At 62.4% G+C, this 19,971-nt stretch overlaps 1 protein-coding gene across 4 annotated transcripts in view; it reads left to right on the plus strand.

Moving 5' to 3' along the window:
- LOC117640914 (apoptosis-stimulating of p53 protein 1) overlaps positions 1-19,971 on the plus strand; it is a 120,637-nt gene that overhangs the window by 96,526 nt on the left and 4,140 nt on the right. For 3 of the 4 annotated variants that reach the window (XM_034377928.1, XM_034377937.1, XM_034377946.1), the window contains 7 exons: positions 8,191-8,491; positions 17,107-17,288; positions 17,374-17,588; positions 17,679-17,955; positions 18,263-18,846; positions 18,968-19,109; positions 19,564-19,902. In XM_034377928.1, coding sequence (XP_034233819.1) covers positions 8,191-8,491; positions 17,107-17,288; positions 17,374-17,588; positions 17,679-17,955; positions 18,263-18,846; positions 18,968-19,109; positions 19,564-19,902 — 2,040 coding nt within the window. The remainder of the gene's footprint in view (positions 1-8,190; positions 8,492-17,106; positions 17,289-17,373; positions 17,589-17,678; positions 17,956-18,262; positions 18,847-18,967; positions 19,110-19,563; positions 19,903-19,971) is intronic. The other variant, XM_034377954.1, reaches the window with a different exon arrangement.

Raw genomic sequence — 19,971 nt, forward strand, 5'->3', positions numbered from 1 at the left:
CGGAGAAGTTTCTCGTGTGTGTTTGTGTGTGTGTGTGTGTGTGTGTGCGTGTGCGTGTGTTTAGCGAGTGTGGAGTGCTGCGCCCGGCACTCCCTCTGCGGTCCGTGTTGGAGCTTCTGCGAGTACAGCCGCTCTGTCTCCCTTCATCGGAGTACCTAGCCGACCAGACGCGCATTGTCGGTGAAGTGGGTGGCGCTGACTGGCTGACTGACTGCCTGCCTGACTGCATGGCCTGGCCGCGCTGCACGGGCATTGCAACACAATCGCCGCGTTACCCCCTCCCCCTTCCCTTATCGCCCGGCACCGACCGCGAGCCCTGCACCCTCGTACCCTGCGAGGCAGCCTGCGCGGTAGGCAGCGCGACCGCTGGCGTGGCCGCCGGGTGGCCTACCGCCACGGCGCTCCGTGTGGCGCGCGGGCCGCCGCCACCGCTGCCGCCGCCGCCGCGTGCAGTGAATGAGGTGGCGGCTCAGCGCGTTGGAGCCCGCCTTTGTCCGGCCAGGGCTTCACCGCGCTGCAATTCCATTATTGGCAAAGTTACGTCGCTGCGCGAAATCGGGCCCGAATGCCGCCATGGCCGCGGTGGACAATGCGCGCCGTTCGGTGTTTCAGGTACTAGCGGCCGAAATGGTATTGGCGCGTTGCGAATGGAGGGACGGTTCGGCGAGTCGGTGCTCTGGGCGGATCTGAAAAAGGGTTTAGCTTGTCAATGACTGGATGAGTGACGTCATTTCGAGCTGCAGCGGCCTGTGTTACACTAGTACAGTTACTGGTTCGGCGAGGTTCGGGGTTCAAATCCGGTTCGCGGCGGCGCGTCGTTGCACGAGTGCGTTCATTGTGCTTCGACAAGTGGAAGCAATCTCGCGCCGCCTGGCGTCGTCGCCTCGCGCGTTGCGGCGGAGCTCCGCAAGCGGGAACAGAACGGTCTTCGCGTCGGTGGCGGCGCTGGCGGCGGCGGCGCGCATGGCGAAATCGATTTGACTCGAAGTGACGCGCTCCGGGGCGGGGTGTGGCGAATAATGTAGTAAGGAGCGTGCCTCTGTGTTCTACTACTGTCGACTCCCAATACACACCGCCGCGCCCTGCCCCGCCCCGCCAGGCAGTCTGTTGTGCAACACCTTTGACGCAGCCCCCGCGGTTCGGTTTGGTTGGCGACCGCCTCCTGCAATCACCGGCCTGGAAATAAGCGTCGCTGCCGCCGCGCGCTCCTCTGCCGCCGTCCTACTGTGGGCCAGAAGAAGACCAGCGCAGGCGGCCGAAACTCCAGACGCGTTTCGAGCTCCAGAGTCGCTCAACGGGGCTCGAACCGAGCGTGTGACCCCACCAAACGGTTCCTCGTTCGGAGAGCAATCCATTGGTGGTGTCACGCGATGGATTCGAGTCCCATTTAGCGACTCTGGAGCTCAAAACGCGTCAGCTTGGGCCACCTGCGCGGGTCCTCTGGCCCACTGTGCACCACCCCGCCAGTGAGGGTGTGGTGTCCGGGACGGGGAGGGGGAGGCGAAGGAACCGAAGGGTGTCCTGCTGGGCATCGCCACCCTCGGGCTGCTGCTGCTGTCTGCTGCTGTCTGCAGGGACGAGAGGATCAACAGTTGGGATGCGGGGCCATGCATCCGGACTGTGGGCGACGACGGACGACGGCGGCGTGCGTGCCGCCGAACGGCGGACGTCGTAGCTAGCGCTCTTAATAGGCAGCTGCGTGCATTAATTACGTAACGCACACACTCACAAGTCCGTGTCATCGCGCCGCTTGGACCATTTTACTCCGTCACTGCAAGATAAGGTGGTGCACTGGGGGAAGTCCGGCGGTGCCGTCCGGTCCGGCTGCTCTCGCCCCCCTCTTCCCCTCTGGGTCCCTAAGGGCTCCGGGGCGACTCCTCAGAGATAAAGTAGCAGCACTTCTCTTCTTTATACGGCCCGGCCATCGGGGAGCGCATGCGGTAGCGATAAAGTGTATCAGAGTCCAGAATCGGCCGAGAGTCCGTCCTGGCCTCCCCGAGGCGAGGCCGCGCCACGCCGCCACGGCCGCGGCTTTGACACGCTTTTTTCGCCGTTTTGGCGCCATTTTGGCGCCCGGTGGCGGTGCTTTCGCCGCACTCTAAATCACTTTGTCGCCCGGTGATATGTCGCGCGTCCGAGCGGGCCGGGGCCGCCAGGACCGCCAGGGCGGGCGGCAAGGCGACCAGGCAATCCTCCGCGACAACAAGACCCCCAGCGGAAGGCCACCGGATGCGTGCCGGCGGCGCCCGCATCGTAGAGTTGACTGCGCGCTGCGCCAAATCTGCCTGCTCGCCACGTTTCGCGCGGAAACTGCTGGAAGTAAGTGATTGCGCGTTTCTTTCCCGTACTCAACTCGAGCCCCGGCAAAAAATATACAGTGAGATTGAGTCACACGGCTCCCGCTGCAGAGGCGTGCTGGCTGGCTGGCTTGCTGGCTGGTGGCGCGACCCCGCGGGGCAGATTCAATCACCAAGACTTTCGTTAAATATTGACGTGCTGCAAACTTTGCTATCGGGTGCTGTTGGCCGGGCGGGGCGGGGCGGCCCGGGGGCTTGCGGGGACCGCGCTGTGCTTTGTGGGCTGCCGGGGGCGGCGGGGGGCGGCGTGGGACGGGGGCAGAGAGGGGAAGGGGGTGCTTGTCTCGTATGACGGGCATCCCGTTTCAGCGACTGCCTCGTTTCTCGCAGTCTGCCCTGGACGCCATAACGCGGCGTGCCGGCCCATCCCCGACCCATCCCCGACCCGGCCCCGGCCCGTCTCCGACCCGCCCCCCGACCCGTTTGATGGTGTCCGGCACATGCGGGGCGCCCTGCCATAAAGAGCCCAAGATCGTCGATGCCCTGTATGGGTAGGCCTCCCCCGCCCGCCTCGCGCGTCTGGAGTCTGGAGGGTCCTGGAAGGGCTGGAGGGCCTGGAGGACCTGGAGGACCTGGAACAGGACATGCCGGTCTGGAATGCAGTGTGTCTGTGTCGGCGTGCTTGTACTGGAATGCGAGATGCCGCCCGAGGCCCGCCCAAGGCCCGGCCGACATGGCCGGTACCCTCCCCTCCCCGTCCTCCCCGTCCTCCCCGTCTCCTTGCCGGCGGCCCTCACCGCCCGCGGCCGCCCTGCCGCCCTCTCCCCGGCCGCGAATGTCACAAGGGTACGGCGCGGCACTTCGCCCCACCCGGACCGCCCGGACACCGACACTGTTGAGTTCGGCCATCGCAGCACCGCGCTAAATATTTTCAGCGAGCGCATCGTAAAATTTGCTTTACGGGCGGCGACAAGGAAGGCCTGCTGGAGGGAGGAGGCAGGCCGGGGCCCAGACGACCAGGCCTTGTGTTGGGCGAAGCGGCCGGACGCAGCCCGCCACCACCGGCCTTGGCATTTTTTGAAGTCCGGTTTGATCCGATCGGATAACCGCGCTCTCCTGGACACACACACGCGCACACACACACTTTGGCAACTCCAGACGACAACGGCCGGTTGACTTCCTGGGGAGGTTTTTCCTAGGGGGTGATGTGATCCCTTGCGGATGATCCCCTCCACGTCGATCGCCCTGATGAAGGTCGTGTACACTGCCACCACCTCCACTCTCTGAAAGCGTATTTTGCCTCTCTCTCTCTCTCTCTCTCTCTCTCTCTCTCTCTCTCTCTCTCTCTCTCTCTCTCTCTCTCTCTCTATCGACCGCCCCCCCTTTTTTCATGCTAATCGTGGCGATTAAGCGCGGCCAGTGCGTTGCATCGACTGCACGGCTTTATCGCGAAATTGATCCCGACGCGATTTGTGTTTGGAGAGAGAGAGAGAGAGACCCGGCAGTAAATACGCGACGTGGCACTCGCCTAGTGCCCACTAAAAGTGCGGCGCGCAAAATTTTTATGGATTCGTGTCCGTGTGTGTGTGTGTGTGCGTGTGTTTGTGTGTACATAGGTGTGCGTGTGTCCGTGTATGTCTCTCGGCGTGGCCCGCTGCTGACTTACGGGGGAGAGGGAAAGAGACGAATCGGTCCCTGGGCCGCACCGTCGGCGCGCGGAAAAATAACGTCTGTTGTTGCCGACTAGGACGGCCGATGGCCCCGGATGCGTGCGTGCCCGCGTTGTTTCCGGCGGTCTGTCTTGGGAGGCGCGGACGTCTCATGGTTCGTTGGTCGAACACGCCGTGGGACAGGTGTGGCCAGTGACACTGGCAGTGTCGCCGGGCTGCTCCATCATGCCAGCAATAATTGTCGTGATACTCCGTCGTTTGTTTGTCGTGATGCGAACGGTGTGCGGGCGCCAGCGCGCGCCGCGATTCTGGTTTATCGGATCGCGCCGACCCGCCGTCTCTCCCAGGCACCGCGCTTTTCCGCGCATTGTGCCCGCCGCGCTGCTTGCCGCGCTGCCGCGCCACAGTTCGTCGTATCGGGACGCCTATTAGCGAAAGACGCGCTTCAGAGCAAGGAAACCTAACACGACGCCAGCGCGCACACTCACACGCACACACGCGCACACACACTGCCGTCCGTCTTTTTGGCGGTATTTCTCCCTTCCCGGGTGGATTACACACCAAAGTTTGACGGTGATGCGACGGCGCGAGGGAGCCTCCCCGCACCGCCCCTCCGCGCACCGCCCCTCCGCGCAGGCAAGTCCCGCCAAGTCCCGGGCGCGGCGCGGCTCGGCTCGGTTTGATGAATCGCACTCGGGGCCCCGCGCGGTTACAGAGTGTAGCAGGAAAGCAGATATGGCGGCGGGTATTCCATCAGAAAGCGCGCGCTGGGGCGGTGGAAGCGCTGGGTGGGGGGGTCGTGGACGTGGATGGGCTTCCCCTTGTGAAGCGATCGACGGCCTCGCGCAGTGGAGGAGAAGAGGGAGTCGCCGGGCAAAAATTTTGTGCCTCGTGGGAGAAACATGACGCCAGTTCGCTCTGGCTGGCCGCGGCCTCGCGAGCACGCCGCCGGTCGGACGAGCCTGCGCCTGCCTGCGCCGCGTCTTGTCCGGGGCCTCCCCGACGGCGGCTCCGGGACGTGTCCTGGTTCGCCATGCGGCGCAGCGCGCGCCCCGGGCCCCGGGCCGCGACTACTTTTGGCGGGACAAAACATATTTCCTGGTAAGACCGAGCGCCGCGGTCTGGGCCGTCTGGTCCCATCTCGGCCCGATCCGCCGGGCAGTAAGAAATACCCCCGGCGCGGCCCGCATTCATCTTGCCCTCTTGTGCTGCATTAAATGACTTGGCCGGCGGGCAGTGGGACGACGGGGCAGTGTCCAGACAGTGGAGCGGCTGGCGCGGAGGAGCCGACCTGGCTGGAGCGCGCCGCGCGCTGCTCCAGTTGCGTGCCTTTGGCCGGCCTCGGAGTCTGGAGCCATAATTTGCGGCGGGCTGCCACGGTGATATACTTATCGGCCTGGAGCTTGGTTGAGATTCCGCGCGGTGCCTGGCGGCCTGCCCCGGCCCGGGTGGATGTATGGCGATGGCACAGCGCAGCGCAGCACGCCGTCTATGCAGTGGCGGAGCAGACTTTGCCGCGCGCCCCGACCGACGCCGTGCTCCGCTGCGGGTCCGCCATCCGCGTCGCCGCAGGCAGTGCCTGTGCCTGGCAGTGCCTCGCAGTGCCACGAGGAAGAACGGCGAGATTGACAGAAATGGCAGCGCCGTATCAATATAAACACTGGCGCCGTGATGAGACAGGCAGTGAGAAATTGCGTTCGGGCGGCGGGGGGCGGCGGGGGGCGGCGGGGGGCGGCGGGGGCGGGGCTGTATCCTGTATCGGCGGGGTGAGGAGCGGGGGCGGCGAGTTGGCTGCCGGTGTCATTCTTAGTGCGAAACAAATGTGTGAGTTGCGCAGCGCCGAACGAATCTCGTTCAATCTTACGGCGGGGCGTGGTGGGGCGTGGTGGGGCGCGGCGCCCCCGTGGGGCCTCCGGAGGGGTGGAAGTGACGAAGGCGGGGGAGCGCCCCCCGGGCACGTATAAGGGAGGGGATTGAATGGCTAGGCTATATCACGGCTGGCGCGGCCGGGGCGGGGCGGGGCGGGGCAGGGGTGTTAGGGGCGGCCCATGCACAGAAATGGAGGTGGTGGTGTGTCGGCTCGCTGGTCAGGCCCTCCACCTGCCCGCCCATCCTAAATGTTGTTTTGTTTTCTTTTTGTTGGTTGTTTTTCTCATGTCCTTTTTGGCCACAGCCTTACGAAAAACGTAGGACCTTGATTGTTTGGCTTGTTTGTGTTGTTGATCGCTGTCGTTAATTTTTGGTGCACACTGTGTGTTTTTTGTTAGTTAGATGCTAGTCGCCGCCGCTAGTCCGCTTCGGCGCTTCGGCGCGCTTTGGGTACTTAATGAACCTGCGAGGTAGGCAGCCCCCCGCACACCGCACGCTTTAGGTTGCTTTGCGTAAACAAGGCGCGTAAAAGCGTCCCCTCCCCCTCCCCCTCCCAGTAAGAATGGCGCGACGGGTCGCATCGCTCGTCGTTGCGGGAGGGGCGGGGTGGGGGAGGTGAAGTCGTGATGTGATTACGGGAGCAACGTGTTGCTAACGCCTCCGCGCGTGAGTACACTGTCGAAAGTCGCCGCTTTTGTTTCGACAGCGAGTTTGTGCAGATTAAAGGGGAGCCACTGGCGCCGCCATCCTTTCTCCGCGCGTTTCGGCCGCCGTTTCTAAATGAATGTAAATGCGTCACTTGGCCGTATTTTTAATCCGCCGCCGGGAGAAGCTCAGACGGGGGTGGGGAGGGGGACACGCGCGGAGTGCGACAAGGATGCAAGATGCATGAATCCGTGTCGGGAGGGGAGGTGAGGCTTTCGTGTTGATTAAAGAATGAGGTCCCGGAGGCTGGCTGGCCGGGGGCGGCCGGGGGCGGCGCCTTCCGAGGACCGCCTTGGAGGCCGTGGAGGCGGCAGTCCCGGACAATGGTGCGCCGCCTCGGTGCAGGCCTCAATGCAGGCCAGACTTACACCTCGGGGGACTCGCTGGTGCCGGTGCCCCAGCGAAGAAGGTCCTCGAGATGAACGCTCTGCCCCACCTCGCACTTCCACTGGGAAAGGGAAAGCCCAGGACGAACACCAGCGGCGCGTCGCGGGACCGTTCCGCGTCCCACCGCGCGCACCGCGTCCCCCGCCGCGTTCCGTGTTTTCCGTGGCCGATGATTAGCGGCGTGTTTGTCCTCCAAGCCCCCGCCCCCTCCCCTCTTTCTCCTCCCCTTTCCTCCCCTCGCCTCCGCCCAATAATCCGTGCGGTTTGCTCATCGAATGATGGATGGGCCTCTGCTCTTCCCCGCCACGCCGGGCCCGGCGCCGCCCGGCGCTGTAAGCGAAGGGGCAAGATGGAGAGGACGACAATCAGATCAGCGAGGAATGAAGCGTCGCCGTGCCGTGCCGTGCCGCGTCCCCTGTGGAGTCCCCGCGCCGCCACCGGTAGTCTGGCAGCGAACTGGAGCAGGTGGGGGCCGGGGGCCGGGGGCGGCGGGGGCGCCAAGCTTTCCGCACACGACCGGAAAAAGGAAATGGTACCTTATTGTGTCCGCCCCATCCCCCGCGTGTTCTCACCCCCCAGCTACTCTGTGCAGCGCTCAAGCGTAACGCGGGGCGGGGGAGGGGGAGCACACACACACGCTCACAAATACACACACACACACACTTCGCCACCACTCCCGCGCGGCTGTGCGTTCGGCTGGATTTGGAAAACGTCCCGCGCTCGTTGGGCGGGAGAAGTTGTGGGCGTTGTGGGGGGAGGGGGGCCGCGGGGGAGGGGGTGTGGAGCAGGGAGCAGGGGAATCAGCTGTGTGGGGTTGATAAAGAGCTGGGCCGCGATTTCTGTTCTCTCGCCTCGCCCCAGCGGCCCTGGGCGGCCCGGCCCCGTTTCGTCTGGAGGCTGGAGGCCGGAGAGCGGCAGCAGGCCTTGCCCTTACATAATGGAAGCCGCTGGGGAAAGGGGTTGGTCGGCGAGGCCTCGACGAGGACGAGCTTCGAGTCGTACACGGCGAGGGCGAGGCGGCGGGCGAGGCGGCCAAGGAATGGGGTGCGAACGGCTCGGGCTGTCGCCGCGCCGCCGGGGCGGGGCGGGGTGGGGTCGCTCCACGGAGGGGGCCGTCCATTTAGGGGAGGGCTTTTCACTCACCGCCTCTTTAATACGATCGTTCGCGCTGCGTCATCGCGCACGCGGTGAAGGAGAGCCTCACCGGAGTAGCATTGTGTGGATTTGGGTTGTGTTGACCGGTGTCTTTCCCTCTGTTCCAGCTGCCGGGTGGCGGGGTGTCGCTGACGCTGGCCGAGCTGCAGGACATGGCCGCTCGCCAGCAGCAGCAGCTTGAGGCGCAGCACCAGCTGCTGTCGGCGCGCGAGCAGCGCCTGCACTTCCTCAAGCACGGCCCTGCCGGCCAGCCGGGCCAGCCGGGCCAGCCCGCCGGCCATGGCCCCGCGGACGGCGAGCGGCTGCGGCGGCTGCGCGAGCGCGTCGAGGCCCAGGAGCAGAAGCTGCGGAAGCTGCGCGCGCTGCGGGGCCAGGTGGACGGCAACAAGCAGAGCAACGCGGCGCTCAGTAAGTATGCAGGGGGAGTGCACAGTAACCCTAGTGCACAGTGGGCCAGAAGACCGGTGGAGGCGGCCTAAACTCTAGACGCGCTTTGAGTTCCAGAGTCTCTAAATGGGACCGAATCGAACGTGTGACCCCACCAATGGATTGCTCTCCGAACGAGGAATCCATTGGTGGGGTCACATGTTTGATTCGACTCCTGTTTAGCGACTCTGGAGCTCAAAACGCGTCTAGAGTTTCGGCCGCCTCCGCCGGTCTTCTGGCCCACTGTGGAGTGTGCGCAGGGGCGGGATTCGTCGGGCGCGGCGTTCCGGAACCGGAGCCGCCACTCCACTGCGCGAGCGTAATGCGCCAGAGCCTTTTAGCCGAGAGAGCCGCGGATGCTGCCGGCCGCGCGGCCGAATGCATCCTCCATCCGGCCGTCAGCAAGAAGCCCGCTCATCAATAAGGGCGAACGGACGCACAGGCAGCCAGACAGACAGGCAGACTGAATGCGAGAGCGCAACAAAAGAGTGCCGGGCGGCATTAGGCGTACGGGGTCAACGCGAGTGTGGCTGCCAGCGGGGCGGGGCGGGGTGGCCGGGCCCCAGGTGGACACAGTCTGTTTATCACGCGTGCCACATGGCGTTGGCGCTCGCGGCACCACCGCCATGCCGCTCCATGCCGCGCCACCCCAGGGCCTAATCCAGCATCCGGGCCGCAGAAACAACGCGACGGCGGCGTTGCATCCGAAACTAGTTTGGTGCCGCGCTGGCGTAGCCTGGCGTAGCCCGCCTGCCCTGGGGGCCGTGGTGCGTCCGCGCTGTCCCACCGACTGAATCCCTCGGCGCGGACACCCCCCCCCCTCCCCTCCCCGTTGTCCAGGCTGTTCCAGGCCGCCGATGCGCCGCCCTTGCCGCCACACCTGCTGCTCCTGACAGCGGACTTCCCCAACTGCGCTTTTAATCCCAGCTGCAGCCCCGCGCCTGTCTCTCTTTCCGCGCCCCGCTCCCCGCAGCGATGGCCGCCCACAGTCCGCCCACAGTCCGCCCACAGTCCGCCCTCCGCCCACGCCGCAGCGCTTCATCCGCCTCGCAGCGGCCAGGGCTCGGCAGAGCGCCTGCCGGGTAGGCAGTGTGCTGGACAGCAGTGCCGCGCGGGCCGGCCCGACCAGCACGGCGCTCTCTCGCACTCTCGCCCTCATTAGAAGTGCGAGGGAGACAGAACGCCGTGTGTGGAAGGCGGAGGGCCGGCCCCGCACTGCACCGCAGCTACGTGACGGCCTGCCTCGCCTCCCCGGGGAGCACGACGGCGACGGCCGCTGTGTGACAATCCGGCGGTCGGGGCCGTTGCCGGCGGCGTGGCGGCGTGGCCGTGCGGTGCGGGCGACATCTGGCGGTCGGTGCCGCAACCCGAGGGCTGCCGTCGAGACTGCCGCGCGCGGGACCAATTAGCTTCCCACGAGCATCATTACAAACTTTCAGTCCTCGCGAAAGAACAAAAGAAAGCGGCCGGCGGTCGCCGCTGCTTAGCGCACTCTGCGTGATTGCGTCGCGCGTGGGGCGTGCATCCGTCTTCTCTCTCGCTCGCCCGCCGGCCTCCCTCCGCCCCCACAGGCGAGTCTGTTGTGTTTTCTCCTGGCCGGCCTCGAGGGGTTTGTACCTACCGGGGTGCGTTGGTCTCTGGTGTGTGTGTGTGTGTGTGTGTGTGAGTGTGCGTGGGCGTGCGTGCGTGCGTGCGTGGTACAAGGGTTCGCGGGCAGGGGGTGGTGGGTGCCGGAGCGCAACACGATGTACCAACAAAAAGTTGGCCTGGTTCCGGCCTGCCTGCCTGCCCTTGGCCTGCCCCGCCCTGCCCCGCCCTGCCCCGCCCTGCCCCGCCCTGCCCCGCGCGGACTCGGCCGGAGTTTTCCGGTGGCATGACTACCACTACCAGCGCGGCATGACTCCGGCACCACTCGCCACCTGCCGAGGGGGGGGGGGGGGGCTCGCGGCAATGAGCATGAGCGCCCCGCGCAAACAAGCAGCAGCAGACTCGCTGTCGCAAAGTCACGTTCACTGTCCGGGCGGGGCCGAGTTGAACCCTTCAAACACACTTGAATGTAGATTCAGCGCGAGGGCGCCTCGGCGCAAAGCGCCTGGGGCCTTATTTTTGTGTTGTGTCTTTCTTTCCTCTTCTTCTTTCTTTTTTTTGTCCCCTCGGCCCGCTGCTGGAGGAGTTCTGCAGGACGGCGCAAGGGCACGGCGACGGCGGCGCGGCGGCCTGAAAGGGGTTCTCTCTGTCTGATTCCCCCCCCCCCTCCTCCTCGGTGTCGTCCTCCTCGCCCCAGACCCCACACGTGCGGTCTATCGGCCCATATTCCCCCTGCTCATGAATTTGATTCGACCCCCGCGTGAGGCGTGGCGCGGCGCGGCGTGGCGTGCGACTGACACGCGGTCCGCACCTGTCCCCGTCGCGTGCGCGCGATCTCCTCACTCCCGTAGCCAAACTGCCGGAAATGGAGTTTTCTGTCCCGTTGACGCGGGTTTGCCTAGCCGCGCCGCGCCGCCTCGGAATACCCGTGTCGGTGTCGCGTCGCCTTGGCTTTCCCTTTCGAGTGAGTGAGTGAGTGAGTGAGTGAGTGAGTGAGTGAGTGAGTGTGAGTGAGTGAGTGAGTGAGTGAGTGAGAGAGTGAGTGAGTGAGTGAGAGAGAGAGAGAGAGAGAGAGAGAGAGAGAGAGGGGGAGGGGGGGGGTTGTCCGGTACAGTCGGCTGGCTGGCGCTTTTCGGCATTAAACTGGAATGGTGCGGGAAGTGGAGGTGTCAGTCGGTGCTTCCCTCCCGCCCCGCTCCGTTCTCCCCGTTCGCCCCGCTCGGGCTGTCGAGTGCCCAGACGAGGCAATGCTGCGCAATGCTGCGCAATGCTGCGCTGTCACGTGGACTCGACGAGACGAGTAGGACATGTGCCGAGGCGAGGCGGGCGGGTGGCGGGGACGGCCTCGCAATGGCGTACGTATCGCTTAACCAGGGCCGCTTGTCGTCTGCCTGGCTGCTCGAGCGGGGCGGGGCCGAGGACGGGGCGGATGAAAATGGGTTATTTTTATGCTCGGCGGACTGGAGACCTGCTGCAGGTTGGCAATTCAGTTTCCGAGTAGTGCCGTTTTTTTCCAGCCCGGTGGCTCCACTCAGTCCCCACCCCAGCCCTTCCGCCCCCCGTCGGCGTTCCGGGCGAATCTAGTATTCTGGTCAGGAAGCTGCAGGCTTTATGCTGTTGCTGCTGCAGCCGGCGCCTTTTCTTTCGCCAGGAGCAACAGCGCAACTTAGCGTCAATAAAATATGACTTCGGTGGACTGCAGCCCCCGGCAGCCCCGGGGCGGCGGACAGGACAGCCGAGCTGACACCGCTGACAGTGGCCGCGACAGCTGACACTGAACTGACCACTGAACGCGCACCAGCTGGCCGGCAACAGGGCGGCCCGGCTGGCGGGTACCATCCCGCGCAACCCTCGGCAGAGCCCGGCAGAGCCTCAGGCACTACTTCACCTCCTCCGGAACAACGTTGCGGCCGCAACACAATGGCGATGGCCTCGGCGGCCTCATCGGGCAGGTCGGCCGGCTGTCTGTGATTCGTCTTGTGTTGGCTGCGGCCGGCGGGCCAGCCCGGCCAGCCCGATGCAGGCGTTCCAATCCAACAAAGTTAACTTGTTGTTTGTGGGGATTGTGCGGTTCGGCCGGTTGGGTTTGGTTCGGTTCGGTGGGGCCGCGGCCCGCCACGGCCGCAGTGTGTAGTGTAGTATCGCGCTAGCAAATTCCCCGCCCAGTCCGGAGTCCCGGCCAGAGTCCCGGCACGCCCAGCGGCCAGCCAGCGCGGCAGCGAGGCAGCCAGCCCCCGTTCCCCGCCCCCTTCAAATTGAAACCCACTTGTTCTGCGCCGCCGGGGGGCTCTGACCGCGCCGATGGACCTCTCGCTGCCTTCGGGCATCCTGGAGGCACGCACACACACGCCCTCCACACACCACACTCACTTCCACCCTCTCCTCGTGCAGCTGTTGGCCAGGTGCTCGCATGCAGGTGCCGGCGCGCCGTGTCTCCCACAAGGCCTTGTTGAATAGTGTAGGGGGTTCGCCTGGTGCCTGCTGTCGAATGCGTGCCCGTGCGCACGCGTGCCCGTCCGAGATTCGGCCGGCCCAGTGTAGGGCCCGCCCCCTCAGGGGCCCTGGGGACCTGCGGCGACCCCGCCGAGCCCCACCGCAGGACCGCGCGCCCGGCCTCGAGCGGACAACGCACGTGCTCGCTCCTGACCCTACCCAAAAAAGGAGTCAGAGTATTACGTAGAATCCGAGGTGGAAAATGAAGCTGCGTGGCATGCGTACAAAACACGCCACCTTTCCTGCGTGTGACACGGCAACATCACGGCTTATTTGCGCGTAACGAGTCTGACTGTCTGAAAACATTGTTTAGCCGTGTGGTGGCTTTGAATGCGGATCGTGGTGCGCCCAGCCGCGCCAGCCGGTGTGTGGGCCGAGTTGGGAGCAGTCATGGCGCACCGTAACTGTATTATATGGATCAAGTTTAAGGTGTCCCCTCTAACTTGTGTGCGCCGCGCCGCCCGCGCCGCCCGCGCCGCGCACCTCCAAGTTATCGTGCAACTCGCCACTCTCCGCCTCGGCCGGCCGGCCCTGCCCTGGTCCTGGTCCCGGCCGCTCCCGGCCCGGTCTCGTCGGGGTGGTTTCCGTCCCGGGGGAGGCGACTCTTGCGAGGGCCTGGTGGGCCTGGTGGGCCGGGCCGTCGGGCAGGAGAGCACCACTCCCCTCCCCACCCTCCGGCACGCCGAAAGCCCTTGTCGCCCCGTACCTCTTCTGGTGGAAAACCAAGCTAGCTGCCTCCATCCCCGATACGGCGGGCAGCATGGTGCCTGGGGCCCGGGGTGGTGCGCGGTACTGCGCGGTACACCGCGCGGCCCCAGGGCGAAGCCGGGCTGGCTTCCCATTGTGAGCTGGACGGCGCCACGGCACGGCCACCGGCGCGAGCCTCTCTGTCGCCTCCAGTGGCGTGGCGAGGCGGGCGAGGCCCGGTGCGCCGTGTGCATTCGGACGGGGAAGGCAAGGGAAGTCAACGCGCTGCTTTTTCTTTGTTTGTCCTCCGCCACGGACCGGCATGGGCAATGCGCGCGGCTGCTTTTGTTTAAAAGTAGTCTTCTTTCACTCCCTCTCCAAAACTCCGGCCGAGCCGATGCGCTGCGCTCCGCGTGGTCCCCCGCCCCCGCCGCGGCCGCGCGACGACGGGCCGACGGGCCGACGGACAGACGGACTCCCCGATCGGCGACCGGACCAACTCTGCTAATCTGGCAGCCAGGCCGCCTATTTTGCGGGCCGGCGCACTCCGCAAGTCACGCCACGCCACGGCGCGCCACTCGGGATTGGGCTCTCGGCTGAAGCGCTGATTACCGCGAATTGAGCAGCCCTCGACTCGACGGCCCTCGCACAGCGCGCGGCCCGCGGCGCGGCACTCGACGGCAGGGGCGGGGCGACCCGCTGGCCGCGACCAGCCGCCACCCGCCGCCACCCCGGTCAACGCGTTTTCTGCTTCTCTGAAACTGCTTGATGGCGGTGTCCCCTCGCGCTCGGTGAGCGGAACGGAACGGACTCGATCGCACGCACACAGACACACGCACGCTCCTCGGGTAGCGCTCTGCCCTGTGGCCTGTGGGCTTTGGTTCGTTATCGTGAGTGGCCGAGGACCGTAATCCCCCTTAAACGAGCCCCCGAGCGCACGGCAGGCGCTCGGAGCGGCGTGCCATCCTTGCCGAACGTCGGCCGCGTCCTCGAGAAGGGCCTGCTGGCCGTGCCGCTGGATCGTCGCCGGCCTCTTTGCGGTGTTGGGGGTTGCCTTCTCCGGGTTCAGATTGGGGGCCCGCCGCCCCGTCCTGTGTAGCGCGCTGCCGGCGGGGCGGCCAAGGACGCCGAACCCCAAACCGTGCGACTAGACCGTGCGGGCAGGCCGGGTCCGAGCCTGAAGCCTGAGCAGCGCAAACACCAGCGGGGCGCCCCCCCCCTCCCCCGCTCCTCAATGTCCGCCCTCAACTTGGCGTGGCGACGCTCCGCTGCCTCTACAGTTTACTGTTGTGTGGCAGTTTCTCATTGCATGAGTCAATGGCGTCCCACCCCGCCCCGCCCCGCCCTGTCGGCTGGAGGGCCCAAAGCTGTCCCTCCCCCACCCACCCTTCGTTCCTTTTCACCGAACCGCCACCGCCGCCGCTTCCTCAGAGATGCAAATACCCGGGGCTCGTCTGTTATTGCAATGGAGTGTCTGTTGGGCGTTTCGGCGGGGTTCCGCCCCTCCCGCCGTGGCGTGGCGTGGCGTGGCGTGGCGTGGCGGGGATGGGGCGACATGTCAGGTCGGAACAAGTGGCCGTCCTGCCCAGGAAGTGGTGCGCGTTGCGCTGCCCGCCCGTCGCGGAATGCCCGGCGTGGCATGGCTTTTCGGATATTTCACCGGCGGGGCGGGGCGGGGTGGTGGCGGGGGCAGGCGCGGCGTCAACTCGAGGCAGAAGGCACGGACAGGGCCGCCTCGCTCTAAACAGCACAACAGCCCTCGAATAAAACGAAAAGGGCTACTTGCGCTGTTTCTTTTGCTTTCTCGGCCGAAAATGAACCTTCTGAATTATGGAACGGGGTACTGCCGCCGCTCGTAGTGCCGCGTCCTGCGCCGTGCTCTTGGCGTAAAAATTGCAGGGATAAGTTTAAACGAGGCAGGCCGAAGGCGGCACGGTTTTTGTTTAATGTTTTAGAAGAGCTCAGCGGGCGTCTGGCGGCCGTGCACCCCCGAAGCGCCCGGAGGCCGAGGCCCGGAATCAGAGGCCGACCACCGACTGCAACCGGCCTCTGCCTTTATTCCCATTCGGAATGAGTTCGCGGTCAGCGCACTGCAAAACACCGCGGCGCGCCACGCGCACGGCTGTCGCCAATTTATTTACTTTTTTAAATAAAGAGAGAAGTGGCGAGGTTGTACACGGCCAGCAGACCGCCGCCCTGAAAAAGACCATTATCTGAACAAGGCTCTGGACGTGCTCCCCCTGCCCCTCTTGAAGGGCGTGGTGTAGGAGGGGCCGAGGCCGGCCGGGGCACCGGGGCAGGTTAGGGGGCTCTCGGCACCGGGGCGGCGGGCTTGATGTAGCGGGTGAATGGCGGCCGAGGCGGCAGCCTCTCGGAGTGACCGCCAGCACGCCAGAGAGTCGGCCGAGTCCGGCGGGGAAGGGGGAGGTGGTCTCGGCCTCGGCCAGGGTCTTTATCGCGTCGCCGCAAAGCGCCCGGAGTTTGGCTTGATTTTCGCCACCACTCAACGCTACACTGCCAAAAGCAGGCGACGCGGGGAGACATTTGTCATACAGCGTGGGGGCTTTGTGGACATTACCGCGTCGAGTGCGGTGGCGCAAGTTATTGAAAATTGAAAATAAAAATTATGCGAGTGCATCTGGTGGACGACAGCGCCCCTGGCACCCGTCCAAAATAATTTTTTCACGCCCGCCACGCCACTGCAGTGAATGCAGTGCCTCTCTCTCTCTCTCTCTTTGCTGACTGTTGCCCCCGGAATGAATTAGGGGGTGGAGATGACTCCGCAGCACTCCCGCCGCCCCCTCCGCTGGATAATCAGTTTGGCCGACGGCTCGTCTTTCGCAGCGCTCTGGCTGGCGGTCCTAAAAAGGGCAACTATTCGCGACAAGTCTCTTTCTTTGTGATTTTCAGTTTCATATTTGAATGAGCTAAATTACGACATTCTCATCAAGGAAGAGTAAACTCGGCCACTACGTAGGTGGGAACGTTTCCCGGCGGGTGCGCGACGTCTAAGCCGTCCATGATTTGGATTGCGGCCGCAGCGTAGGTGTGCTCGTGCATGTGTGTGGGTGCGGCAATAGGGAGCCGGCCGGGGGATGGGGGCAGCCTGGGGCAGCTTATCCCAAGTGCCCACACCGCCACACCGACGGGGGGCGCCAGCAGCCAGCGCGCTGTAGCGCGCAATTCTCCTCTTGCCGAATGACGCCACCGTAACCCCTCCCCGCCCCGCCGCGCGCCTCGCCAGCGCATACACGTATTTCATGAAGCTCGTGGCGCGGTAGCGGCGGCGCACAGTGCACCACCTGACCCGCGCGTTAATGCCACTGGCGCGGCTTTTAAAGGGGCTGCAGGCCTTCCGCCGGAAAAAGAAAAAAAAAGAAAATCAATGAAAGAGCGCGTGGCTTCCGCGCGTATTTTTTCATAGCCGCCACGTGGTGGTTTTTAGGCGCGCCCAAACAAACGGTGGAAACTTTTCCTCTGGGCCGTTTTTCGGCGAGCGGCGCGATGTGCGATGTGCGCCGTGCGCTGTATCGGGTGGGAAACGGCATATGGCGGGCGTCCGCGGCGGCCGGTGCCCGGCAGTGCCCGGGGATGATGACGATGGTGATGAACTTGATGCGGGCGGCAGCGGGGACCAGCGGGGACCACGCTCCATCACGCGGGTTAATCCGCATGAAAGCGAAGCAGTGGTGCAGGGAGGAGGGCCGTCGGTCCCGAAGGTCGCCGCGCCGCGCCCCCCATGCGGGTTTGCCCGCGCCCCCTTTGTAATCCCGACACCGACCCATCGATTGGCTCACACTCGTTTGACAATGGTCCCGTTTGTGTTGCAGCCTCGGACCTGGACTCGATCCGCGCCCTCTTCAACGAGAAGGAGAAGGAGCTGTCGCTGGCCGTGGCCAAGGTGGAGGAGCTGACGCACCAGCTGGAGGAGCTGCGACGGGGGCGGCAGAACGCCATGACGGGCCAGCTGCCCGCCTCCATGGAGCTGGACAAGCTGAGGCGAGAGCTCATGGTGAGTGGCGTGGGAGCGCAAGCTTGCGCACTGCGTGCAGTGGTCTGGCGGGGCAGCGTTTCTGATGCTCTTTTTTCCCTTGTAGTACCGGAATAAACTCAACGATCAACAGAACATGCAGATCAGCCATCAGAGAGAGACCCTGTGTCAGAGGCAGGACGAAGTGAACGAGATCGACCGCCGGATATCGGAGCTACAGGAGCGCCTCCACCGGAAGCGGCTCCTGAACCAGCAGCTGGCCAACCAGATCACCGTCGCCAACAACAAGGTGGTGTCGAACACCAATCAGCAGAATCTGAGGTGAGTGGCCATTGCGGACTGCGAGTCTGTTGACGGAAGGCTTGAGGAGGGAAACGATGTGATGTGTATCATCCCATTTTTTTTTTGCAGATCGTCACTATTGGCTGCAACGAACCACCAGCAGCAGAAGTACCACGACCAGAAAGTGTTGCTTTCGAACGCTGTGAAAGGTTTCAACAAGCAGCACCGGCCCCAGTACCATAACAACAACACGAACTGCGTGGATACGTCGACAGATTCTGAGAAATCGTTGAACAACTATTCACCGCAACCTCACCAGAGCCCCATTCCTGTAAATGCTTATCTCATAACTAGTGCGCAGTCCCAGAAAATTGCATCCTCATGTCCGGATGAAATCACTGCTCAGGTTTGTGTAACTCATTACGTGGCTGCGCGCTTTCCTTGAAATGGAAATTTATGGGAGTGTCATTGGCAAAGTCCGTGGGTCGAATCTTGAAATGAGTACGGAGCTCTGATTGGTGGCAATTGCGGCCCAAGGCGCTAGCGCCTGTGAAGTCAGGGATAGGCAGCGCCGCACGACGCGCGAGTGCGGCGGCCGGCCTACCCCTAACATTACCATTACGGGCTAGACCTCGGTTCCTCTCTTATAACTGCTTACTTGATGATTTGGTCCTGCTTCTAACATCTTTTTTTGTTTGTCTTCTTTTTTACAGCTTCAAAAGCCGATGCCACAAGAACCTCAGCAGCCTGAATTACGATACGGGGCTTCGCAGGATGATTTCCATATGAAGCTGCAGCATCAGAAGCAAGCTGCTCGGTTCCCATCCCACAATGTTAATATCAACAAGAATTGCATCAATAATAATAACATACCCTCTAGTATAAATAATAATGTCAGCGCGAAGAATAATGCTGCTCAGTCAACGACTCACTCAAAGATTTCTATTTGTGACGAAGAGAAGGATGATTTTCTACTAGAATTTTCAGGCAACAAATCGGATCCAAAATATCAAACATTGCCTTACAAATTTTCCCCAAATTCAATACCTACTTCAACATCTTCATTACTACCAACTCCGGTGACAGTTAGTTCTAAATTGCAAAAGGCCGAGAATAGCAGCAGTACAGAAGGAATAAATAAAGGAAATGTGCCCTCTGGATCAGCACGAGGAGTTTCACCTTCACGGAGCAATAAAATTCCAAATGCAGATCTTCTAAGTCAGCACCAAACTTCCTTCAATAAGCAGCAGGCCCCTAACTCATCAATTCCAACTTCATTAGCCAACCTTCAACCTAGGTACGCTGATTGACAGAATATTCTGAAACTCTGTTCAGCACATTATTGACATTTCTCCATTATTATATTTATGAGAATTTTCAAGCTTTATGTCAGCTCATGGAAATATGTTTTCTTACAGAGTTTATGGTGTTCCGACTATGACACAGAGTGGGGCTATTCTTCCCAGAGGACAGCCAGTTGGAGGATCCATTTCAACATCACCTGCCAGCAGTATCAGTATTTCTAATTCAACCCCACCGAATAGCTCAGCTAATCATCAGGTAAGTGTTCTCTCTTATAATGTGTAGTGGCTTAGATAAGTAAAATATAGTGTATGGGTAGTGCCTATTCTATATTGGGTGGTGTTATATTTGTTTTGAGGTTTTGGTTTTTTTTTGTTCTGAGGCAGTGGTCTGTAAAAGTCACTTTCTTCCTCTCTCTGTCCTCCTCAAAGTAATTTTGATTCTTTCTTTCAAAAATGTTAATTTTATCAAGACAGCTTTTTAAAAAAAATATCTGAGAATCATCTGGTTTCGCAGCCTTTGCTTTTTACGGTGAACTGAACAATAAAATTCCAAAGAAAACCAATAAAGGCTTGCTAGCTGTTCATGTGCCGGTGAACATCTTCAAAATAATTTTTAATGTACAATCTATGTATTGGATATTTTTTGGTGGGGTGGCACTGCTTTTACCTGCAGGAATACAGTATATCTCATTCTTCTCTCTTATGTGTAGGTTGGTAATGTGAGCTTAGTGAATACAGCTCCATGTGGTCCTGAGCCGAACACAACAGCCAGTTGGGCAGCAAGGGCAGCGCTTGGCTCTGTGTCCTCGACTATTGTCACTGCTGCTCCTACTAACTTAAGCCAAGCCCCCACCTCCACTACGGTTACTCTTTCTCCCCCTTCTTCAACTAATACCAAAGCTTCTTCGATCCCTGTCCTTACTCCTGTTTTGGCAACATCGGCCATTTTGGCTCCTGCCAAGCTGGATTCTCTCAGCCAGTTGACACGGCTGCCCGTTGAATCAGGATCCGTTGTGTTGCCTCCTACTCCACTCACTCTGGCTAATCAGGTGAGAATGTGGATGATACAAAATCTTATTTCACACAAGTAACTTCCATCACATGCTGTTTCAACCGAA

Source organism: Thrips palmi, unplaced genomic scaffold, assembly GCF_012932325.1.
Source record: "Thrips palmi isolate BJ-2018 unplaced genomic scaffold, TpBJ-2018v1 HiC_scaffold_1, whole genome shotgun sequence".
NCBI classification, from domain to species: domain Eukaryota; kingdom Metazoa; phylum Arthropoda; class Insecta; order Thysanoptera; family Thripidae; genus Thrips; species Thrips palmi.